The sequence below is a fragment of the Ambystoma mexicanum genome, chromosome 1p (assembly GCF_040938575.1).
Source record: "Ambystoma mexicanum isolate Mex_15411 chromosome 1p, UKY_AmexF1_1, whole genome shotgun sequence".
In the NCBI taxonomy this organism is placed as follows: Eukaryota; Metazoa; Chordata; class Amphibia; order Caudata; family Ambystomatidae; genus Ambystoma; species Ambystoma mexicanum.
In genome coordinates, this window is record NC_090921.1 from 1,387,493,039 (window position 1) to 1,387,518,977 (window position 25,939).

At 48.9% G+C, this 25,939-nt stretch overlaps 1 protein-coding gene across 1 annotated transcript in view; it reads left to right on the plus strand.

Moving 5' to 3' along the window:
* The window catches only part of DNAJA2 (DnaJ heat shock protein family (Hsp40) member A2), a 312,300-nt gene extending 290,030 nt beyond the window's left edge, over nt 1–22,270 (plus strand). The window contains exon 9 of the mRNA XM_069607061.1: nt 21,839–22,270. Coding sequence (XP_069463162.1) covers nt 21,839–22,027 — 189 coding nt within the window. The 3' untranslated portion in view covers nt 22,028–22,270. The remainder of the gene's footprint in view (nt 1–21,838) is intronic.
* Nucleotides 22,271–25,939: the final 3,669 nt, after the last annotated feature.

Here is a 25,939-nt window from a genome sequence, read left to right on the forward strand (position 1 = left end):
CAAAGGTTGGGAAGGATTTAGGGCACCTGAGACTGGAGTGGGATGCAGAGGTGGGGGCCCCGATGTCGGATGGGATGTGGGAGCGCGCCCTGAGGTACCATAAAAAGGTATCGAGGAACGCCAGGTTCAAGCAGATACAGCTCTATATTACGCACAGGGCATATATGACCCCCCTTAGAATTTCCAAATTCCTAGGTAGTGGGCGCCAGGCGTGCCCCAAGTGTAACGAAGAGAATGCGGACATGATACATATGTTCTGGGCGTGCCCAGTGATTGCAACTTACTGGGGTGAAGTGGCGCAGAGGCTGGCAGGAAGGGGTATCACACTTAAGGTGGATTCGGCGTGGGCTTGTCTGCTGGGAGGGTATCCCAGGGCGCGTAAGCTTCGACATGTTGATAAACTTAAAGATCTGGCCTATGTGCTTGCCAAACGTAGGATAGCCATGGAGTGGAAGAAATGTCACAAGCCGCGAGTGGAGGTCTGGTGGCGGGATCTCCAAAAATGGGCGGATGCTGAAACGACAGCGTGGCAAGATGGCAGTATGGCAGGCGATGGGGAAGAAATAGGCTCTCTCATGGCATGGAAGTTGTTGTTAGCTGAGCTGTTTTGTGCGGGATCGGCCTCGGCTGGACTTGAGAGCGATGAGGCCCCACCGCACGGAACGGACACTGATGGCGAACACTCTACAGGCTCATAGGGGGGGAGGGATGGGGATTGCAGTGCCTTACTTTTTGTTCGTTTTGTTGTTTGAAGTGTTTTATTTATGTTTCGTTGTAATGTTGTTTGGTTGAGATAAAATAAAAATATATTTAAAAAAAAAAAAAGCATGTACTACACAAGTTGGTAGAGTGAGCAGCCAGGCGAAATCTGAAGAGGGGTCAAGGTGAGCTGAAGGGTTATAAAATAGTTACTCACCGTAGTGCCTAATGTACTCTGAGTCCATAGTCCCCTTTCCTCCAAACAGTATGGGTGTCCCTCATGAGGGACGCGAGACGTAACCTTTTTCACCAGAAAAACCCTCCCCTTTAAATTTAGAGGCGCGCGGGGGCGTGGCCCTCGGTGCATGTGCTCACCTGACTCCGCCCACCGGCGCCACTCAGTCCCCACGGATGCGTCGACAATATGCAACATTGCCTAATGACACCAGTATTAGGGGGGAGGATGGTGGGACGTATGGAGGAAAAGGGATTATGGACCAAGAGTACGTTAGTCACTACAGTGAGTAACTATTAATTACTCTTACGTCCCGTCCACTTTCCTCCATACTGTATGGGTGATTACAATAGAGTAGCTCTAGGGTGGAGAGGAGACCATCCTTAAGCAAACAGGTTTCTCAAAACCGCCTGACCGAAAGCTGCCTCTGACCTAGAGGCGACATCCAGACAGTAGTCCTTGCACAAAGCCAGGGAAGTGGCAGCTAGGCTGGCATGAAAGGGAGAAAACTGTTTAAAAGGTGAGTCTCGTGGACTGGAAAGCGGAGTCGACCACTGGAACGAAAGAACCGAAGAAGAGCTTGAAGAGGACGACTGCTGCAACTCCTGGACCGTTGGTTTGCCCAGTGAAGCCCTGCTGCAGGTCCGAATTGCCAAGTTCATCTCAACAGACAAGCCCCTTCAAGGTCAACTTCTTCCTTTGAGTTGGTGGGACCAATCAACTCATAAGCCACCTGGATACCATTCTCGAAGCTGGTTAGGATTATCCAGGGGGAAGGACACCAGCTAGTGTGCTTGATGAACAGCTACCTGAACTGAACCCATTGTCTGCGTTTTCCGACGATCCTGTGCAGTGTAGGAGTCCCCCGACGTCCTTCCTCTTGTCCCCATGACAGAGGCTCAGGAACAGTGAGATCTGCAGGAACTGCCAGGAACCAACATCTTCAGCTGCATCTCTTGCTTCATACGAAGTGCTGTGCCAACCCGATTGAGAGCACGCCACTCTCGCGGTGAAAGTTCGCGGAACTTTCCCAATTTACAGGTTTAATCAGCTTGTGAACAACATATGTTTCTTTTTCGTACAAACTACTTTTGAAAACTTAGGTAAAGACTTTACCGTTTAGTACAAGAACTGCTCTTTCCTAACCAAGACCCTAGCCCATTGACTTGTGTCTATGCCTATTGAACTGAATCGAGTCCTAGTGAACAAACTATTTGCACTGCCTAAGAAAGTGTTTGATCTATTCTATTAACTTTTGCCTTTGACTTCCCATTCAAAGTGACTGAAATGCCCTTTGGCTCCTATTTCAGGGGACCTTACATTGTTCAGAAACTTATTGGCTTTGTGTTGAAGTATATTTGTGTATAAAATTAAGTTGCCTCCTTCTAGTGAATGTTTTCTAAATGATTGTGTAATAAATGTATAAGTGTTTTACCAAAAAACCTTGAGTAAGTGTCTACTTGAAACACTGTGATTGTAAGACCTCTAACTTATTTTACTGCTCACATTCCCTCTTGAGATAAGCCTGGCTGCTCAGCTCGCTACCACAAAGTGTGTAGTACAGACTTATACCAAAGGTTGGTTTTTGCTTACACCTGTAGTCCTAATTGCATGTGGTGGTCCCAGTGTCGCGACCCTCGCCCAAAACCCCCTCTGGCAACCCCATTGGCCAGGTGGAGTCAGGACTCAGGCCTCCAGAGCCTGGCATCCTCTTCAAAAGCCCTCATGGGACCAGTCCTGGTGCCTATGGCGCCAGGCTCATACACCACGAAAAACAATGTGCTTGGGAACTACTTTATTGTATTGTCAGCCAACATGGAGGCATCCACATAGCTTGGCTCCTAAGAACCAAGCTATGCGGTCTAGTGTTTTGGGTGTGGTAGCCTAGGGACTACTCTACCTGGACTATTTTGTTGGGGCTATTTAAAGCACACCCGAGCAAGACCACACGCTTTGCGTTACTTTGCAGCTTGCAACGTGATACTCACCATGTCCAGCTATTCCCTCGAACCTTGGAGAAGCAAAACCTGCAAGGAGACAAAAGGAACATCATTAGCAGCAGCTTACCTGCAGTCTTCATCTTTAAACACTCGCAGCTACTGAGAACAGCTTCCTCTAATATGCACGTCTCCCGGACAGAACGACCTGAAAGAGGAAGATGGAGGCAACATTAAAGAAAGCAGAGACATTTACAAATTACGAACTGCTCAAAAGGGTTACCTTGCTGGTCGCCTCTCGGCTGGCACCACTCCGGACATTCCACTCGAGCTGAAGAACACCACAACCTACAAGGAAGAAAAACACAGGTTAGCAAAGGCAAGACTTCGCAGCGCTGCGCATAGCGCTTACTTACCGCATAATAGCGCTCTTAATGCGCCGTCATTTACCAGCGGGGTTCAACCAAGCCAGTTCGCCACGCTGAAGCTCCGCATACCGAAGGGAGAAAAGACATTTTAACAAAGAAAGGCATGCAGTATAGCAACAAAACTAAAGAACAGCAATAAGACCTACCTGAACAATATCAAACGGGCCGGCGTCGGTGAAGTAACTGGACCGCACTCGCCCATGAAAGACAACGCGCCCCTGCAAAGAAGGCAGCACAGGTTAGCAAAAGCAAGACTTCGCAGCGCTGCACATAGCGCTTACTTGCCGCATCATAGCACTCTTAATTCAAGGGGGGCAGGCTAAATTTTCAACGGAATGGGTGCCGATTCTGAAATTCTTGCATGGGGATTATATGGAACACTGTCCACAGAATTACGAATATTGGACATACCTTAAATTTAACGATGGACTATCATACTCTGTACAAGGGGGAGGGGTTCGGGAGGGTTTGGGAAAGGGATCTAGGGAAAATGCAGGGTTTGGGGGGGATGAAGTTTATTTTCTTTTTCTGTTTATATGAAAACCCAATATAAAAAAAAAACCTCTATTGTAATGGTGATCTCAAGTGTTATAACTGACCTCAAATGACATCACTCAATGTGCTGGAATATGTATAACATGAAAGGTTTACTCACCTACTTTATTGCTCTTGTTGAATCCTAACTTCGAATGGATTGTGTCCTCCAACGTATTCCACATCTTTGACATGCCATGTCCACAGCTGTGCACTTCGGAAACTTTTTCGGCAGAGGGCGTCCTGCGTCGATGATGTCTGGTTGATGTTCCTCAAAGGCCACCTTCGAAGGGTGACGTCACCGAATGTTATAAATGGAACACACAGTGCCCGTGCCAGGACTGCAAATCTAAAATGTCGATCAGCGACCCGGATCTCATTTGTTTGTGGTGCTTGGGCAAGCGTCGCAACACCAATTGTTCAATAACCAATCGCTGACTGCCAAGGCCTTGCAGGAGCGTAAGGGGAAGCTTCAGGTAGGTAGGGGATCTAAGCCCAGTAAGTCCCAAAAATCGAAATCCAAAGGGGTGTCCGACGACTCGAGGGGCGACTCCGCGTCGGGTGGAGGCCCGGGGTTCTCTGTCCAGGAGTGGTTCCCGCCATTCTTTTTCCTCTTCGCGGCATTCTCAGAAGCACTCACCAGTCGCCTTCCCCATCGTCCTCGGAGGATGGAGCCGTGAGGAAAGTGGCATGCCCAACGAAGTCCTCGACACCTGAGGAATGGGCTTCCTTTAAGGAGCAGATGTTGGTGAGATTTCAATCGCAGGGCACAGTTCCGGTCGCGCCTTCTAACCAAGCTGGCAAGGAACGGTCTTGTACCATGGCTCGCACGCCTTCGGGCTCGGGTCTGCGATGTGGCTTGCACCGGGAACCTTTGAGGTCCCGTTCGATAAGGCTTTGGATAGTCGCAAGAGATGTGTTTCCAGGTCTCGGTCGTCGTCTCCAGCGAAACCGCTGCAACCTGCTAAGGGCTCGAAGCTGGCATAACTCTGATGTCGATGTTTAGCCTTCTTATCAGCCCACGCCGCCGTTGGCACCATTCCGACGACGAAGCTGTCGGCGCCCCTCGACGACGAAGCTGTTGGCGCCTCTCGATGCCTTCGGGGATTTTTGCCTGAAATTTGCCATTGGAGTACCCTGATCTAGTGGATCCTCCTGGGAAGGCTACTGCTAAGTCTGTGAGGCCAGTGGACGACTCCAGGGCTGCTTTTGACCCCAGACCAGGTTTTCACCTCCCTCTGGATGACATATATGAGGAGGAAGAAAGGTCTGACTTTGAGGACCCTGTTGAGCAGGATGTGGCTCCTGTCTTTTCTGGAGACAGTCAATTGGAGGAGTTAAGGCAAACTTTCCATGATGCCAGTGGGTTGGACACTTCTCCGGAAGTGGAATTTTGTAGGTCTGAGCCTGGGGCTCATGCAGAGTCATCATACAGGCGGCTCATGGCTAGGATCACTGATTATCTGGGCTGGTCCAGTCCTCCTGAAGGTTTTGTACAAGATCTTGAGAACATCCTAAACCAAGGTCCGTCCTCTGACCCAGTATTACCTTTTCATCTCACTTCACAGAAAAGGGTGGCGGCTGCTTGCCAGTCACCGGAATCTCTTCCTACTGTTAATCTTTGACAAAGAAGTACCGCCCTTCCGTGAGCGACCCCCAGCTATTTGTCCACTCACCCCACTCCCGAGAGTTTGGTGGTTCAGGCGGCTACAGCCACCTCGAGGGAGGCAGCATACCCTACCATCCTTCCTGATAGGGACAACAAACGATGTTTGGCTCGCAAGGTATTTTCTGCGGGTAGTATGGCATTGAAATCAGCCAACTCCACTTGTTCTTTAGCAAGGTTTTCACACACACTGTGGAACTGTTTCTTTAGCGGCTGAGCATATTCCTGAGGTGGAAGAAAGGGATAAGGTTCCTTGCTCTCGTGCAAAATGGCACGGATGCCATGTGTGAATCCCTTCTGTCTGGTTTGGATATGGACGACAATGTTAGCCGGTCCATGGCTGCGAGTACAGTTATACGCAGGTTTGCGAAGTCTAGTTTTGCCCCGGATGTGCAAGCCCGTCTTTTGAACATGCCCTTTGATGGCGCACATTTGTTTGGCAACAAGGCTGACGAAAGCCTTGAGAGGTTGCAGACCTCGAAAGCTGCGGCAAAATCTTTAAGAAACTTTAAGCGCAGCTGTGCGTCAACCTCTGCCTTTTTGTCCTGGGGGACAGCAGTGGAAGGGAGGTTCTTTTCGTTACTATTCCTCCTTTGGTAGAACGAGAGGGGTCGACAGTCAAAGGGGTCAGCGAAAAAGTACCAGTGGTGGTCAGAGGAAATAGAGGTGCCAAAGCCGCTCAGGCAGCTGCCTCTTTGCCTTCAGGCACTGCCGCAGCAGCTCAAACAGTCATGGGGCCGGTTGGGGGCAGGCTGCATCAGCATCTCGAAGAATGGTGAGCCATTACTTCGGATGTGGGTTCTGGATACAATAACCCACGGCCACTGCCTTCCCTTCGTAAAGCGGCCTCATGACAATCCACCGGGTAAACTCTTTTGAAGCTTCCAGATCTGCTCCTTGTGCAGCAAATATTGACCCTGCTGGAGAAAGGTGCTATAGAACTGGTGCCTGTAGCAGAGAGGAACATGGGTTGGGATTCCCTTTATTTTTTTGATCCCAAAGAAAGACTGGGGATTGAGAGCCATCCTGGACTTGCGCTGGTTGAACAAACTTCTCAGGAAGGACAAGTTCAAGATGGTTACTTTTTCTCAAGTCATCCAGGGCCTTCAACTTCAGGATTGGTTGGTGTCTCTGAACCTAGAGGATGTTTACTTTCATGTGCCGATTCATCCCAAGCACAAAGTACCTGACGTTTGCGGCTGGCAACTCACTGTTAGGGAGTATTCTCTCTTTAGGCTGAATTTCCTAACCTAGCGAGTCCCCCAGCAGCTTTGCTGGATTTCTGGAGTTTGTTTTTTTTCTCCTGCCAAGAGTGAGACTCTTTCTCCCACTCTTGGACATGATTTATGGTGTTCCTTTGACTGTTAATGTGTTTTCTGGGCTATGGGGTCCTTTACTCCATAGGGTGCTCATGTGTTTTTACTATGTGTGTTACACAGCACCCTCCGTGCAGTAACACCGGGGTGTCATAGTGACACCCCACCATAGACTCCATACCCTGGGACTGACTACTGTCTCCCAGGGCATGTAAAGTCACCATTGGCTTTACTAGTCCCAAATTATTAACAGAAACCAGTACAAACCATCATATTGTGGATGTACTGGTCGGGGCAATTCGATTGCCCCGGGGTTAGTCGAGGGGGCACGTCTCCGTCCCCCCTGATTGTGTTTTGGCTGGTGGCAGTGGATACTTTTTATATTTTCCTATGGGATTTTCCCATTGTTCGAGGCTACCAACTTTAATTATTTAATTCTCATAGCCTCGAACATACCGCCGGTTTATTTAATATTAATTCGCCGGTTGGTATTTTTTGCCAGGACTCGATTCTAAAATGGCGTTTGTTCTCTTCTGTGACCCCAACCCAAGTCGAGCCTTTTGTTCCACTTTTTGGTGGGCTTCTCCACAGAAGCCTCCAAAAGTGGTGCCACTCTGTCTGGGTACCACAGGTGGTGTAGGAGGGGGTTTAGGCACCCTGGACTGAGTTACCTTAGTAACTCAAGTCGCACTTTGTGTGATTGGCCCAAGTGGTGAGCCGGCCGGCTCACCACTTAGCATGTTTGATTGCTAGGCTGCGTGAATGGGGGTATGCTGCATAAAAGCAGGGCTTTGGGGACTAGAACTTCAGAAGTCGCCACAGGACCTGAGAATCCGACGAGGGAGAAGCTGAGCCGACCTACCACAACAACACCACCGGTGGAGCCCTGGGGAACCAACTCACCACTTCCCGACGACAGAAGATCTCCCGGCTGGAGAGGCTTCTTCCCCTGACTGGTGGGCACAACCAGTTTACCTTCTTTTCTTCGCACCCCAGACCGGTTTGTGGTCGAACTGCCCGTGCCAAGCACCCCGGCAGCCGGATAGCCACTTACCACTGAACCGCGAATCAACGGACCGCTCCTTGTACCTGAGAAACTCCGCGGCTAGTTTCTTCCCTGGCAGTGCAACGGACTCCTGTCTTCTTCCACAACGAGATCCTCTCTTCCCCCGGACGAAGCACCGACTTGCATCCGCTGCCAGGAACAACTGCCCCCGCTGGAGTGTTCTCACCACTTTAAGGTTCAGTGTCCGCCAGGCCTCCCTTTCTAAAGATTGCTACAAGGTAATAATAACCCCTTAACCTTCTGGACTGGGCTGGCCGCCTTGACCCTCTAACTGGTCCCTTTCTTTGGTCCAACTCCTTTTTGAACCGTTAAAAGACTTTTGTGCACTGCAACCGTGTGACCTTGGACACATTTCGTTTTGATCCCCTTAAAGCGGATCCGGCCTACTGACGCTGAATTCATGGTGTTACTTTGCCTTCCTCTCTTGTTGTGTTCGTGAAAAAGTGTTGGGATCTGTTTCAATTTATTCTCTGCTTTTCTCTCCCTTTTTAAAACTAATTATTAGAGTGCCATCTACGTTAATCGCTCACCGCTGTCTGAAAATAAGTGGGCCTTTACTTAAGACATGTCTAATATTCTTTAAAGGGAGTGTATATCTTTTAGTGACCGTGTTTTTGAATTGCTTACTATTAGTGCCTGTGTGTTTTTCTAGATGTGGTTGTAAATAATTATATCTCTTACACCAAGCCCTGGTCAGTGTTTACTTGTTCTATTGTGTTCTCTTGACCTATTGTGAATACTCTGTATACTGCCTAACTCTTCTTGAGGGAAGTCTGACTGCTCAGCCACAGCTACCAAGTGAATCTGTGTGGTGCAGACTGCTACCAAGTGGGTTTACTGCCAAACACCTTTAGTCCTAAATCTTTTGCAGTGGTCCCAGAGGGAACTGCACAGGTTTCTGCCTAACACTCGCACTTTGTTTCGGGTCCTGCCATTCGGATTGACCTCCGCCCGAGAGTCTTCACCAAGTTAATGGTGGTGGTGGCAGCGTTTCTCAGGCAGGGGGGGCGGGGGGGGAGATTCAAGTGTACCCCCTACCTGGACGACTGGCTGATCCATGCATGCTAAAGGAAAAAGGGAATAAAGGTGCACACTCTAGATTTTATGGTTTAAATAGATATAAATTTAAGGATTTTTGGGTGCGGCGGAGGAAATGCGGTCCTGGCACAGGGCCACAAATGTAAAAGTGAGAAAAAGAATCCAAAATGGAACCCTCCCGTCCCCTGCACACCTTTAAATTGCGTCGATATGATGCCTAAACATTGATTCAAAACAACTTATACATGGTTCAAAGTAAGAATTTACAATTTGAAAGCATGTGTGGCTCTTTCTAATAATACAATCGGATGTATGAATATTACAACAAGTGTTTGTTCCAAACGCAAATAGTAGAGAAGTTTGAATTCATTGTAGATGGCTGACTCGTTTCGAGATACCAATTCTCTTCTTCTTGAGCCATAAATCATACATACGAACTAAAATGTAAAGAATACAAAGGAAATATAATCAGGGTTGTAAAGCTCTCAAGACAAGACCGCAGTCTGTATCTAGTGCACATTTACTCATTTATCATGGACTGTAAGTCATCATTTGTGTAAAATAACATAGCCCCAAGGCAACAACCAGTTTCTGTGTGGACATTTCTAATAGTATATGGTGATTATCCAAAGCCACAAACAACCCAATATATGCATAGCTTCCATGATCAATTTAGATGGAAAGACAAAAATGGAGTTGTCCTTGCAGAGTTAGATAATGCCCTATGGGCTAGATATAAGCCCACCATCAATGGGAGGATCCTTGGTCCTATTGCGTTTAATGATGTAAAAGGGTAGTGAGGGTTCAATCAGTCATGGGAGACTCCATTGGGCATCAATTACACGGGAGCCCCAGGTCCTACAATAAGTGGTGTAGGGAATTAATGATATTTAAAGTAGCACAGAGCAGCAGCTTATTCATTGTGGACAAAACAGATAGTTAATGATGTGCAAAGAATGGGCACAGGACTAGCATAATCGGCACAGATTCGGAGTGGTAAAGAAAGAAAGGGAGGTACTCACCCTGGCAAGGCGAGTACGTGTGCTTTTCGCCAATTGCCAGTGTAATCCTACTGAGAGGATCTGCTCTTGCGAGGGGGGGGGGGGTCAGGTTCTCCATCCAGAGGGCAAGACATTTAACCTTCACGCTTGGTATCTGAAAGGTTGAGATATAAGGATTGGGACCTCTTGGATGATGTGATGGAGGTGTTGCTTTCTGCCAGAAGGCCAGCAACAAAATCCCTGTACTGTTGGCGTAAGTTTTGTGACTGGTGCAGAGGACAAAATGTTGATCATTTTCAGTGTTCCATTCCTTTGGTTTTGTCTTTCTTAATTTCTTTGGCCCCCAGGGGCCTTTCTTGTAGGTACCATTAACGGTTACCTGGCGGCGCTGTCTATATGTAGGCGCTCGTCGGAAGAATGCTCTTTAAGATTCCTTTGATTTCTCAATTACTTAAAGGACTGACTAATGTGATTTCCACCACTCCATCTCCACCCCCCACCCCCCCAGGTCCAGGTGCCGGTTTGGGATTTGAACTTGGTTTTGAAATTTCTCATGGGTGCTCTGTTTGAACCTTTGCACTCTTGTCCTTTGAGATTGTTGTCCTTCAAAACAGTGTTCTTGGTTGCGGTTACTTCCGTTGCGGTTACTTCCGCTCGCAGGGTGGGTGAATTGCAGGCACTTTCAACTAAGCCGCCCTTTACTGTGTTCCACAAGGACCGGGTTGTACGTCCTTCCTACCTAAGGTTGTTTCTGAATTTCCTTTGTCAGAAAGTGGTTCTTCCTGCGTTCCATCCTCCTCGTCCTGGTAAGGAAGAGGAGCGACTCCATAGGTTGGATCCTAGGAGATCTCTGAGCTTTTATATTTCTAGGATGTCCCGGGTCAGAGTGGACGATCAACTCTTTGTGGGATATGCTGGACACTGTTTGGGCCAGGCTGTTACCAAACAGACCTTGTCCAGGTGGATTATCCTCACCATTACTGAGTGTTACCGATTGACGGGTAAGGACCCTCCTGAAGGGTTGCAAGCTCATTCCACTAGGGGCGTGGCTACTTCTGCCTTCCAACGGAGAGTTCCTATTAGGAATATTTGTGAAGCACCACATGGGATTCTATCCACACTTTTGTTAAACATTACTCCCTGGATACGATCCATGGTCAAGATATGGCCTTTGGTAAGGCGGTTCTTTGTTCAGCCATCTGATTGGGTACTCTAAATTCTTTTCCCTCCTCCATCTTTATAGTACTGCTTTGGGAGTCTGTCAAAGATGTGGAATACGTTGGAGTACACAATCCATTCGAAGAACAAGTTACTTACCAACTTGTAACATTCTTTCGACTGGATGTTCCAACGTATTCCACATCGCCCTCTCAGCCTGCCCCTCTGGAAAACTTCCTATGTGATTGCAGCTTACGTTTCCGCAAGGCTATGTGCAATCCAGCAGGCATTGGATTGGTGCCACACATTCTGGGGGAAAAAACACAAACTGAGGCTACGGGTGGCGTGCGTCCTATTTATAACATCGGGTGACGTCGCCCCCGACGGAGGCCTTTGAGGGACATCCCCCCGACGTCGTCCGAAAAAGTGTCCGAAGTGCACAGCTGTGGACATTACATTTCAAAGCTGTTGAATACGTTGGAGGAACATCCAGTCGAAAGATCGTTACCAGTTGGTAAGTAATTTGTTCTTTGGGATTAATATTACTAGTAGTTGCTGCTTCTTGAGTATATAGAAGTAGTATGTATACTATAACTTTAAGTGTTTATGTGGATACCTGTTTTTACTGATTTCATTGTACACCTCGACAGCTCTCAATACACCGTAAGATAAACCTGGCTGCTCAGTCACTCTAACAACTTGTGTAGTACAGGCCTATATTAAAAGGTGGGTTGCCTAATACCAAGAGATGTCTTGTAAAGTCCCACACCAGTTGTACTCTACATATTCTTACCTAACAAGAGCTAGTAATGTAACTCATCATTGAGTAGCTCCAGGCCCCTCCAGAAAGTATAAGTATGAATGCACAACTATTTTAGAATGCACTAAGCAATTCGGGGAAAGCAAAACCCAATTGCACTTTAAGAAAGAAGCAATTCATGTCAAAGCTAGTAATTGACCTATTGGTACATAATTATCTGCTACCTAATAGCTAGTTATACCCAGTATACTTCAGAAGTGTATAATACATTTTCCAAGGTAAGTAAGAACTTTATGAAACTATTTTAGAAGAGCACTAAGCACTTCAGGGAAAGCCCAACCCAGTGTTACAAGTTTAGAAGAACAGCAGCTATTCAAGGTGTGCAAGACCTATATACTTTTGAGAGGTGCTACAAGCAACTTAAAATCAAGTATTAACTCCAAGGCTGTTTTAGATGTGTATAAAGCAGATCGGGGAAATCAAAACCCAATGGTACACGTTGAGAATGACCATCTGTTATTCGCGGCAGGTGAACCCTATTGGTAAGCTTGCATGCTCATTCAAAGAATAATGAAACCTTAGCAACACTTACGACTTTTTAGAATGTGGAACACTATTCAAAGTAAAGCAACGTGTATACTTTTACATGTGACTGCTTAAATAGTAGTGGCTTGCGCCCACAATTGTTACAGGAAAATGACCGTTCCATTGTTTAACTAGTAGTGGCTTGCACTTGCAATTGTTAGTTACAACACTGATAAGCTAGTTATGATTTCCAGACAGTCCTCCTCAAAGTCCTTCCCTATTCTATATCAAGAGTTTTTGTTTCTCTAAGGCAGCAGAGGGACCCTAGTGGTCTAGGAGCCAGCAGTAGGCAGGTCAGGATAGGGTTCAGTTGCAGGGAAGTAGAGTTCATAGAAGAACTTCTTAAATAAGTATTAGCTTCAGAGTTAGTTCAGGGACTTTAGAGAAGACTCGCTAAATGGCCTCCAGCATTAGGCCTGGGCAAGTGGTATGGGTAAACTGCCAACCACACATCACCCACTTGGCCTCACAGAATTCTCACAAGACTTAAGCCAGGTATTACCCAAGCCAACACAGTACCTTAGGAGAAAATAAGAGCTGATTGAATGCCTTCAGGATGCAGCAGCACAGGACCCAGTACCAGGATTCTTGGTCTGGAGACTAAAGAGCTGAAAACTGGATGAGAACTTGCAGCAGCAGTTGTCTGAGGAGGCTTCCAGCAAAGGCTTAGTCATGGATTCTCGCAGCTCTGTGGATTTGGTGCCCTTTTACAGGAGCCAGAATAAGACGAATATCGCTGGTGGGTTCTCTACACTCTGTGTCCTGCACTCTGGTGAGGGGACGTCCGAGATTGCAATAGTGTCTCTGGAGGTCCACCAGGAGTCCACCAAAGATTCAGACTTCAGAAGACCATGCACCACACTCAGGAAAAAGGTCCCAGGGTATTGGCGGTTTGTAGCCCAGCAAGGTAACAGCAAGTCAAGGGGTGGCTCATTTTGCAGGTCTTCTCAAGACTAGTGAATCTAACCAGCCTCTGGGTAGGAGTTGTTGCATCCGGAGCCCCCCAGGTCGATTGGAAGGAAGAGTTGCATCAGGCTCCAGTTACACAGCAGGTTCTCTGGTTGCTGGAAGGAAATTGCTACAGATGTATTTTCTTAATCTTCCTCTTCAGATTCCGCTCCAGTGGTCCCCTTGTCAGCAGCTTCCAGGTTCGGAGCATTTATCAGGAACTACAACACATCTGTGAACTCTCCTTGCAGTTTACAGAAAGGGGGCTGGTCTGGTTGTCCAATCAGGACAGCCAGCGCTCCATTGAGAACTGGTTCCTTTCAGGCAAGTTGCTGCAGAGTTCGACTCCTCCCTCTTCCTGAACACTCTGGAGCCTCTCTAGGGAATACAAAGGATTCCCGCTGAAGACGCACTTCAACTCTGGTTGTTCCTGCCTAGAATAGCAGGGGGAAAACCGCAAACAAGAAATGGTGAATAAACCAGAACCCCCTACATTCTAACAGAATGGTGGCCCTTCTGTGCATTACCAAGGCTGATTTAACAGCCTGCAAATAACTTAAGTCACTAAGGTAAAACCACTGCCACCAGCCATTAAAGTTAACTTGCAATAGTAACGTTACTTGTAAGGGAGAAAGGGGATACATTGTAGCCCCCTGCACTCCGAATAAGTTGGGGGAGGAATCGGGGGGTGCTGCTTGCTCACTAGATACAATGTAAAGGGGATGAAAAGCCCTCTCTAGCCCTTGGCAACAGTAGGTCACCCGTGTACAGTTAAGAGAAATTACAACGGGAAGCTCAGAGGGGCAACCCAGCCTAAGCCCAAAAGTTATAGGGAACTATAACTCCAATTACACACTATGGAGAGACATTAAAAGGTCATCCATAAAGAGTAAAAGGCTAGGAGAGAGAGCGGGGTGGGGGGAGATTCCCCTTCACCTGGGGACAAGGAAAAATAATAACTAAGTCCAAGCAAAATGTTCTGGGGTTGATGCATGTCAGGAAGATTTACCATCATTCTGAAAATCGGATCCACCAAGCACGACAGAAGCCCAGTGAAGAAGCTAGATGAAGTGCCTTGACGTGCATCTACTGACCCCTGCCTTAAAGGGCGTTTTCAAGCTAGTTGAGTCCCTTGAGCTGCAACCGACTGCAATGCTCACTGTTACAGCGTAGTCGCTTAGACATCCGAGACGCCTTGACCAGTGCTTCAGAACCACCTGACCCTGAGCCACCGTGTAGACGGCCGTCCGCCCAGCTTTGCTCTCTGAACTGCCTGCCGCCTGATACCCACAGCTGTATCCTGTCTTGAACTCTGTTGCAGAAGCTGAAAAGTGCCCTGAAACCAGCACGACCCTGTCAGTATCAAGGGTGCCACCCTTTTCCTGCTTTGAACTGCATTCCTTTACAGAGGGTGTTGTATTTCGTAGTGTGCTAGAACGGTCTGTGATAATTTGATATTTTATACATCTTGAAAGGACAGTCACTTTTTTCATTGAGGGCTGTTTTTTTCCGTAGTGTTGCTGCTAACCAGCAATCCACGTCCATTCAGAGATAAGCCTGTCGTTCCGTCCACATTACCAAAATTTGACTGAGTTTTAAAATGTGCTTGTGTCCAATCTGTTCGAATACCCCCCTGGGGGTAATAGAGGTGTGGGGCTGATAGATCGTTTAGAAACAGATATTCAACCTTGGACCACCCTGGAAATTGATTCATCAAACTGACTTTCTGGTCTGGGGCTGTAGACCTCCTTAACTCACTTGTTATAAGGCAAATGGCTCAGAACTTGCTTAACATGCTATGAAAGGCGATGTATGGTGTTTCTTTTTTAACACTATCAGCCTGCAAAAGCATGCAAATCCATGAAAGTTATCAATGTGGACTATAGTTGCATATAGAATAGAAATGCTAAATTACTGTATTTCCAGCCTTCTCCAGCATGGGGTCTGGCATGGATTCACATGCTCATGAATATTCCCCGTCGTCAGGCTGGGAATCCTCGGTAAAGAAAAAACCAGTATCAGTTTCGTTTCTGATCTGTCTTTCGTAGTAATAACCAATCACTGGTCTCTGCGTCATACTGACCACAGCCAATGACTGCCCTCTACCTAAGCACCGCCTCTGGCAGCCATCTTCAGATTTTTACCGCACGTTCATGTGTTGGGATCCTCGTGCTATTGCTCTCGAGCGTTAGTGCTATTTTTTCGCGCTTTTTACAAACAACTTCGATTCTTTCGGTTAAAAGAGCCTCAAGCTCCACCGATCCTACATCCGATCAACGGGGACCCGTGTCGGATTCATCTGTGCCCCTCAAGGGTGAAGATTTCGTCGAGCTACACTTCGGAGGACTCCAGAAGCTTCTCAGGCCCTGTCTCGGAGATGGCCCAGGAGAAGGGAAGCTCGACGCCCGGAAAGCTGTTCAGGGTCTGCCCTGGATGCCAGCTGCAGAACGTCTTCAAGGAGGACGAACACTCTTTCTGCCTTTACTGCCTTCATGAGGACAAGACGCACGTGGAGAAGGACTGTGCGTTTTGCGGCAACATGTCGGAACGGACCATGAAGGACCGCCATCAACGTCTCGCCAACTGGCTGGAGGGTAAGAGCCCGTCTGGCGAGAAGAAGAAGAAATCCGAGCGGTCTTCTAAGACCTTTGAGGGCGCCCCGGCGACGGGGGCCCAACATAAGGCCAAGCACCGCGAGTCCGCTGGCACCGGGAGCGCCGAACGGTCGGGCTCTGCGGGCGCCAGGCAGGGGGCGCACCCTCCCCGGCACCATCAACCACGAGCCAACGCTCTGGGTCGGGTAAGAGGAAGGCCGAGCACCCGGCGAAGCTCCTGGAAAGGCCCCGGTCGAGCTCTAAGGCAGAGGAGGAGCGTGGCAGTGCCCCCTCCCTCAAGGATAAGGCGGTGAGCGCACCTAAGGTGGTGAAGGCCTTGATCCATCCGGCCAAGCCCTCTATCGAAACGGTCGCGGCGGCCCTGGCTCAGCCTGTGGTGGCTGCACCAGTGGTGGCGACCTCAGGGCCCAGAATCTCCCTGCCTCCTCGGAGGGAGTCTTCCTTTGTGCCCATCGATAGGACCCCCGTGAAACCCTCCGTGGGGAAGAAGGGGGGGCAGGGCGTCGTCGTAGAGTCGGCCTCAACCTCAGAAGAGGAACTGATCGAGGTCTTAAGCCACGGCCTAGGCGTGGAAGAAGGCCAGCCCGTCGGAATGGACCCCGACGCAGGTGACGACGACGACATCGTCGAGGAGACCGACGGGGCCCCTGCTCGCCCGTCGGATTCCCCTCTGCCAGCGCCGCAAGACAACTCGGCGGCCATTTTGTTGGCCATACAGTCCTTATGCTCCGAGATAAGGACGAGGCTACCGTTACCGACGGAGGAACCTCTCCCGTCGGGGGATCCAGAACCGGGACCTTCTGGTGTTCCCCCTACCAAGAAAAGAAGGATCCATCCACCACCTCCTTTTCAACCGTCGCGCCCCTTCCAGCCCTCCTCCCCGTCCACCCGAGGGGATGATACGGGGACTGACACGGCAGCGACGGGTACGGACGACGAGGCATACGACGAGGATTTTCCGTCGTCGCCTCCCACCAGGGCCTCTCCGCCCGACGAGATCGGATCTTTCCACTCCATGATCTCCAGGGCTTCCGAGCTTTTCCAACTCTGCCCTGAGGAGAAGAAAAAGGAAGGCTTCCTTTGTCAGCGGCGCGAGGCCAAGAGGAAGACGGTCCTCGCAGTGCCTCTGTTGGACGACATTTGGGATGAGGGCCTTTCCCTCCTCAAGAACCCTTCCACGACGCCAGCTAGAAGAGACCGGTACGAGAAAAAGTACCGGGTCCCGGACACGGCCCCCCTATGCCTCCGGGCGCAGCCTACCCCGGACTCCGTCGTCTCCGCGGCAGCCAGGAAGAAAGCGGGGGGGGGTGCGGCCTCCACATCGACTTCCCCGCCGGACGGCGAGGGAAAGAAATTGGATACTATGGGGCGTAGAGTCATCTCGTCGGCAGCGACGACGATTAAAGCGGCCAACGCCTTGGCTATCGTGGCCCGCTACGACAGGGAGCTCTGGTACAAGATGGCTCCTCTGCTGGATTTTCTGCCGGACGACAAGAGGGCGGAGGCCCTTGAGATCCTGCAGGAAGGTGAGGTGGCCTCGGACCACGCCATCACCGTGGCGACGGACATCGCCGACACTGGATTCCGCCAGCTGGGCAACGGTGTTTGCCTTCGACGTCGTGGATGGCTCAAAGCTACGGACTTCCGGCAGGACGTCCAGACCAGAGTCCTGGACATGCCCTTCGACGGGAACAACCTGTTTGGGAAGACAGTGGACTATTCCCTTCAGGCCATCAAGGCGGATACTGAGACGGCCCGGGCCCTTGGAGTCCTGCAACGACGGACGCCCTTTCGGAGCGGCGGAGGCAAGGGCGCCTCCAAAGGTTCTGGCGGCGGTTTCGCTTCCTACCGTCAAGCGGCCCGCTCGTCGTCGCAAGAGGCCTACAGAGGACGAGGCAAGTCTAGCGGACCCCGCCGTCGTCGCCAAGGAGGTCAAGGCGGCAAGGCCGCGTCCAAGCAGGATTGAACCGGCCTTGGGGTCGGGCCCCCACCGAAGCACCCCGGTGGGAGGCCGGCTGGCGGGCTTCGTCAGCGTGTGGGAGTCCATCTCCACCGACCGTTGGGTGCTGGACGCCCTGGCCCGGGGCCACGCGCTCGAGTTTCAAAGAAGGTGCCCGCGCGTCCCCCCCGTGGCCAGGAAAGAACTTCACGTCCCTCAACTTCTCCTGGAGGTAAAGGCGATGCTCAGAAAGGGCGCCATCGAACTCGTCCCAAAGAGGCTTCGGGGCTCCGGAGTCTACTCGAGATACTTCCTCGTGAAGAAGAAGACGGGAGGATGGCGCCCCATCCTGGACCTGCGACGTCTGAACAAGTTCATCAAGGCGCAGAAGTTCCGGATGGTCACCCTCCAGCACGTCCTGGGTCAGCTGGAGGAAGGAGACTTCCTATCGTCATTGGATTTGGAGGATGCCTACTTCCACATTCCCATCCTAAAGGGGCACCGCAAATTCCTCAGATTCGTGGTCCAAGGGCGTCATTACCAGTTCAAAGCCCTTCCCTTCGGACTACGGTCGGCACCCAGGGTATTCACCAAGTGCCTTGCACCGGTGGCGGCGCAGCTGCGCCGCGAGGGGATCCACGTCTACCCCTACCTGGACGACTGGCTCATCCGCGCCAAGACGAGGGAGCTCGCCGTGGTCCACACGGCAAGGACCGTCCAACTCCTCACGGACCTGGGATTCTCCGTGAACTACGCCAAATCCCACCTGGTGCCCGCGCAAGTCGCACTGTTTCTGGGAGCGAGGCTCGACACAGTGTCCCTTCTGGCCTCCCCGTCGGAGGAGAGGACCAGGACCATCTTGGGCAAGGTGCAACGGATGTTGGTGGCCGACGCGGCCAAAGTGAGGTCCATCAAGTCCCTCCTCGGGATGATGTCTTCCTGCATCTACCTCATTCCCATGTGCAGGCTCCGGATGCGCCCGTTGCAAGAATTCCTGGATGCGCGCTGGATCCAGACGACGGGCAGCTTCGAGGAAAGGATCAAGCTCGACGAGAGTTTCCGACGAGCGATACGGTGGTGGGGCACCCGCGCGCATCTGACGGCGGGCATGGACTTCCAGACCCCAGCCCACCAGGAGACTGTGACCACGGATGCCTCCCTGGAAGGGTGGGGAGCGCACACCGAAAATCTGCACGCAAGGGGACTCTGGCTCCCGACGGAGAAGTCCCTACATATCAACGTCCTGGAGCTCCGTGCAGTGTTTTGGGCCCTCAGGTCCTTCCTTCCGTCCCTCAAGGGCAAGGTGGTGAGGATCTTCACCGACAACACCACCACCATGTTTTACATCAGGAAACAGGGTGGAACCAGGTCCCCAGCGCTGTCCAAGGAGGCGCAGGACCTGTGGCATTGGGCCGTCGCCCAAGGGATTTTTCTGGTGCCGTTTCATCTGGCAGGGATAAAAAACACCATCGCCGACTCACTCAGCAGGGAGCTGCGCTCGTGCCACGAGTGGGAACTACGGCAGGATCTGGTGGATCGCCTCTTCCGACGGTGGGGCACACCCCAGATCGACCTGTTTGCGACGGCGACGAACGCCAAGTGCCGGAGGTTCGCCAGCAGGTTTCCCCAGACGAGGAGCATGGGCGATGCTTTCTCGTTCCCCTGGGAGGGCCTGTTCCTCTACGCGTTCCCTCCCTTGCCTCTGCTAATCCGGCTCGTCAACCAGCTCAAGAGGTCACGGTGCAGGATGATCCTCGTCGCACCTGCGTGGCCGAGGCAGATATGGTTCCCGGACCTTCTGGACTTGTCAGCGTCCCCGCCGATCAAGCTGCCGGCGGACGCGGATCTACTCTCCAGGGAAGGAGGCGCCATCCTCCACCACGACCCGAAGTCGCTGAACTTGCAGGCCTGGCTCCTGCAGCACTAGAGTTTGGAGGATACGACATACCGGCCGATTGCAGAGAGGTTCTTGCAAAGGCCAGGGCGTCCTCGACTCTTAAATGCTATGGACACAAATGGAAGAGGTTCTCTGTCTGGTGCCACGCACAGAAGATTAACCCTCTACGGATTACGGCTCCCCAAGTACTGCCGTACCTGCTGACGCTGGCCAAAGCTGGTCTGGCACATGCGTCCATCAAGATTCATCTTGCTGCGATCTCCCGATACACCAGAACCACGGGCCGGACGTCCTTGTGGTCTCATCGTCTGGTGAAAGAGTTCATGAAGGGACTGTTCAGATCGTTCCCGCCGGTGAAGGCTCCGGCCCCGGCGTGGGAGCTCAACGTGGTGCTGACCAAGCTCATGGGACCTCCGTTCGAGCCTCTGCACTCGGCCCCGTTGAAGTTTCTATCGTGGAAAACAGCTTTTCTTGTGGCCATCACCTCCGCACGACGAGTGGGAGAGATCCAGGCCCTTTCCTGCAAGGCCCCGTACTTGACTTTCCATGACACGAGGGTAGTGCTCAGGACGCACCCCTCCTTCATGCCCAAGGTACCGTCGGACTTCCATCTCAACGAACCCTTGGTGTTACCTGTGTTCTTCCCGTCGCCTTCGTCGCCGGCTGAGAGGACTTTGCACTCGCTGGATGTAGCTAGAGCGCTGAAGTTCTACGTGGACCGCACGAAGGGTTTTCGGAAGACGTCACAACTCTTTGTGAACTTTGGACCTGTCAATCAGGGGAAGGCTCTCTCGAAGGCTTCCATCTCCAGATGGCTCTCCGGCTGTATCATGTGCTGTCACCGGTTGGCAAACCGACCGCTGCCTGGCCGTCCGAGAGCCCATTCCACCAGAGCGATCGCAGCTACCACGGCGTTCCTATCTGGTGTGCCCCTGCTGGACATATGCAGGGCTGCTACGTGGAGGTCGACGCACACCTTCACGAAATTCTACTGCGTCGACCGGGATTCCAGGGAGGAGTCCAGGGTCGGCCAAGCAGTGCTGCGCAACCTGTTCGCCTGAGGTGAGCCTGGTGAGGAGGTAAGATGCTTAATGTTGAGTTGATGTGATGCTTAATGTTGAGCCTTTGCCACCTCCCGTGGTTGTGCATGTGTGTACTGCTATGTATTCTTTATTCATGAGCATGTGAATCCATGCCAGACCCCATGCTGGAGAAGGAACAAGTTACTTACCTGTAACTGTTGTTCTCCAGCATGGGTCTGGCATGGATTCACATGCGAACCCTCCCGCCTACCCCTCTGCGGCTCTTCACTTGGTCATACTGCCACTTCACGTGCTTCCAAATCTGAAGATGGCTGCCAGAGGCGGTGCTTAGGTAGAGGGCAGTCATTGGCTGTGGTCAGTATGACGCAGAGACCAGTGATTGGTTATTACTACGAAAGACAGATCAGAAACGAAACTGATACTGGTTTTTTCTTTACCGAGGATTCCCAGCCTGACGACGGGGAATATTCATGAGCATGTGAATCCATGCCAGACCCATGCTGGAGAACAACAGTTACAGGTAAGTAACTTGTTCCTTCCTAACATCCATCCATCCATGCTTCCTAGTCTACTGTTGCATGTCGACACTAAAACAAGAGAAAAATATTGATCTAGAAATGGGGTAGTAGCATGCAGACATGGTGGGTGGAGCCTATGGACAGCTTTTAATTCAGTTTTTCAAAACATGTTTTCCTTTGTTTGCAATAATGGCCCCCATCATTTCTAGCTGTGGTTGACATCCCAGTGGGCTAGTTAAGGGGAATGGTGGGGGGCGGGGTGGTGCAGGTCCTGGTCTTATAAACGTATGGTTTTATTTGGGGCAGCGGTGGTGCTTGGATGGTGTAGCCAGTATTCAATATTCATGATTTCTTATATTCTTTTGCACAAATGTACGGATTAAATGAACCTGGAATTGAGTGTAAAACACATGTTGCTGAGATGTTCTGAACACTGATCCTGCTTTTTTCTGCAGGAACTTGAAGATCTCTTGCCATCTAGACCAGAATTCCCCAATGACATTGGCGATACAGAAGAAGTGGACCTTCAAGAGTTTGAAAGTGTTCGTGGGTCGGGATCAGGGCAAAGGCGTGAAGCATACAATGATAGTTCTGATGAAGAAAGCAGCCATCATGGACCTGGTGTTCAGTGTGCCCATCAGTAAACATTTGAAAATTAGTTGCCCAAAGGATTTTCTTTTCAAGTTTTGCCTGGTTTATGTTTCAACGATCCATCTGGATTGTAAAAGCAATCCAGATGTACCAATGGACATCTCTGTTGCTGTATGTGTAACTTTTAAATTGGTTATATAGTATTTACAGAGTGTATAATTTAAACTAACCACAATGCTTACATCTTCAGTTTGAATGTTCTGTAGCAGAATAAAGCACTCAAAATGAAGACATGACTCCGTTCTGGGTTTTAAGTTTGTCCTTGTGCTTGAATTTTATCGTTTTTTGTCTACAATTTAAGTTGTCATTTTACATTTAAGCTTCACTGTAAAACGTTTGTAAAACTTGTCCTGGAGCTTTGTTTGGCCACTATTGCATAAGCTGCTACGAATATAAATACTGAAATGCCTAGCTTGTATCTATTAATTGGATACATGCTAGGTGCGCTTGCACACAAGGGCTGTAGAACAGGAGGGGACAAGGAAGAGCACAGCAGAAGTCGTCATTTTTGTTTTCTACCAACTTGTGAAAGGTTTTTGAAATTGTCCTAAAAGCCGTTGGTGTATAATTTAATTTTTTCTTGTTAGATTGAAAATGGATTCTTTAACTCCTAAGTTTCTTTGGAGAACTGTGCTTTTTTCCTAGTCTAAACTGCAATGCCCTGCTTGGCTATTTGATGTTTTTCTTCTGAAGTTTAGAGGAGCACTGTTAAATGTTGTACAGGAAAAGCTGCACTTGGAGATCTTGGGTGCCTTAATGAGCCACCTCGGATAAAGTATTCAATTTTTTTCAAAGATAAATAGTACAATTTAATGCCGATTAAACTCTTCAATGACATTACAAAGTATTCATTTCTTTATTTGGGTTGTTGAAGCATATGCAAAGAACTCTTGTGTTGTGTTAAATAACACAGGTGGCTTGTGTGCTCATTTAAGTTGTGCTGTTTTTCTGTACTGGGTTAATAGCTGATGGTGCAGAGGAAGCACTGACTGTAATTCTGGGATTAGGGAATGATGTAGTAAAATTGCTGACTGTTAGTGTATTTTGGTTTATGAAAGGCATATTCACATAATTGAACAGTATTTGCAATTGGGTGTTCCTGATTTTGACTGTTATTTGTGAATCGACAAACGTGTGTGTCTCCATGGAAAATGTGGCAACCACCCTTATGGTCTTTGATAATAGTCAGCATTTTGCAGAAAGCTTTATGGATGAAACAGTTCCTTTTCAAGCTGATCTATGCTGTAGGTAGTTTTGAGTTTCTTTAAAGTACTATTTCATCACTTATGTTTAATCTTCCATAAAGAAACAAACAGGTTCTCCTACATCCCCTTTCCACCATACTTATGGGATGTTATGCAGAACAAGACTGGAGCCTATTGCCAAGCAACAGAGAATCAATTTCTAGACTCCTTTGCATGGATGTGGCAGCCCCCCGCTCTGGTTCTTTTGCACACGCTGTGCCAACAGTCTGTCCCTTTTTTTGGGATGTGGCTTTTCTTCCTCCGTTTGACAGGATTTCCCATGTTTGTTCAAGTTTCATATAGATGGGGTGGTACACACAACCCAATGCTCTTCAAAGTGCCAGAGAAAAAGGTCTGGATGGCGTCTGTGAAGGCAAGTCTGGCATCTTTCACAGCTAAGAAATATATACCCTTTCATTACCTATTCTCAAGAATTTTAACATGTTTGTTTTTGTTGCTTAATATTTTCTTCTGTGTTTTTGAGCATCGCATATATAGTGGATTCCCTGGAGCACATATAGAGCAGGAACGGAAGCAGAAAATGGAGTGAAAGGTAAAACCCTTTGGGTGAGTACAGGTAAAGAACAAATTAAGGCAGTATCTTCCAATTTTTAAGACGTTAAGTATTTCTAAACGGGAGTTTCCAAACCTTAAATTGTAGGGTGCAGCTTCAGCTGAAGGAGTGTGGAGGGTTCAACTCTGGACCCAATGCCGCTGGGCTTCATTATCGAATATTAAGTGTTTAGGATTCAGGAGATAGTTTGAACTGTTAGATCTTCTTTTTCCTAGCCTTGTGCACAGTGTGCAAGCTATTTATATATGGTGTTCCAATTCCAATCTGGTTGCACAAAGTATAATAGTTTGTTGTGGAAGCCGGTACAAACTTTCAATGCTCAATATATTCGGTCGTGTTTTCTGCTCTATTTTCTGTGGTCTTGAGATCAGCTATTTTTCTTGGGGAAGCCCCAAGAGAAGACTATGGCAATAGACCACCTTAGATAGAACTGTTGCCTGGACGAATTTGAGTTATTTCATGATCAATGAAGGTAAGAATGTCTGCATTCTGTTAAATATAAATTGGCAACTGCTTACTGTCGCAGAGATGTGCTTCGAAAAGGTGCAGTGTTGATCAAACACACACCAGGTTTATTCACAACTAACTGGGATTGTGGTAGTGGTCGGGTTAGGGATGATTCTGCATCTCCTTAAAGCGGGATCTTTCCTGGGTTGGAGCATAGCTGACTGTTTAACCAAGGTGGGCCAGCTGAGAGGCATGAAGCGAGGTTAAACAGCCATATGCAATCTCTATTGCTTGTCATCCACATACATATTGAATGCTATTTTTAAATGATTTAGGATGTTGGGTAAGTAATGTTTATGCATTGAAAAGCCAGGGGGAGGGGGTGGGGGGTCAGGTGAAGGATCCCTGTGGTACTCCACATGAGAAATCAAGGTGTATGGGAGTTGGTCCCATCAAACCCTTACTGAATGGTCCTTAAGGAAACACTAACCATTTCAGGGTTGCTCTCTTTATGCCCATGTTATCTTAACTCTTTGCAACACAGTGTAGTGATCTACAGTATCCTACATAGCTGTCGCACCGTGGAGAATTAGTCATTGGTCAAACTTGTATCCTCTGGTCTCAAACGTAGTTTCCCTGCTTCTCCCTTAGACAACCAGGCTTTAAATATCATAACGTGCATTTTTTCGATATGCAGTGTTTATCGAATATTTTATATCGAATTAACATATATTGAATACTTTATTTACACTGCTGTTCAAATAAGACACCATCTCCTAGATACACCAATATTCCTATTGCAGCACTAGTAAACTGATATGTTGTGTGTGGCTCATGCCGTTGTCCCGTTTACCTGAATAACCATGTCTGTCTTTATGTAATGCGCTCTGATGCCCGCGGGCTGCAGTGCTATACAAATACATAAATAAACTAAACATTTTATCGAATGCATTTAGGGGTGGGGTAAAGGGTTACTTTTGTTGGCAAACGGTTGGGGTGAGGTTTAAGGGGTTGACGAGGGTTTTACAGGGGACCCCCCCCCAAAATATTTTTTTTAAAAAAGCATCGTTATAAAAATATTCAATATATGTACATTCTTTATAAAATTGTTCGGTATAAAGACATGGAACCCATTTCTTCCACTATACTCCTGAAGTTGTTTGGTCACCACCCTTTCGATCAACTTGCCTTTGAATGGCATCATGAAAATTGTAAGGTAATTTGCTAATGACACACGAGTAGCACCGTCTCTCATTAGGAGTGGTCTTGGAGCTTCTTTTAATGAGGATGGGAATGATGCCTGTGGCTAAGGATGCTTGTTTTAGGATGTCAAGGGGTTGTCCCTAGCGCCCAACAGTGAATTGGTTTTGCGTGCTGAGCATGGTTACGGAGCTTTATACCAGGCTATGCTACCTTTGCATGATGTTTTGGCACTCTGAAAAAGAGGTAAACCAGTGTTTGGGAGAATTCTTAATTCTGTGTTTAGTCCCTTCTACCTTAGAGACTGCCAGCGCTCTTGCTGGACTTTAGGACTTTGTATTTTTATCCTGGAGAGAGTGAGACCTTTTCCCACTTGTGTATTCTTTTCTCATTGGACTTGTGTATTCTTTTCTCATTGGAACTGTTTATTTTGGTTTTGG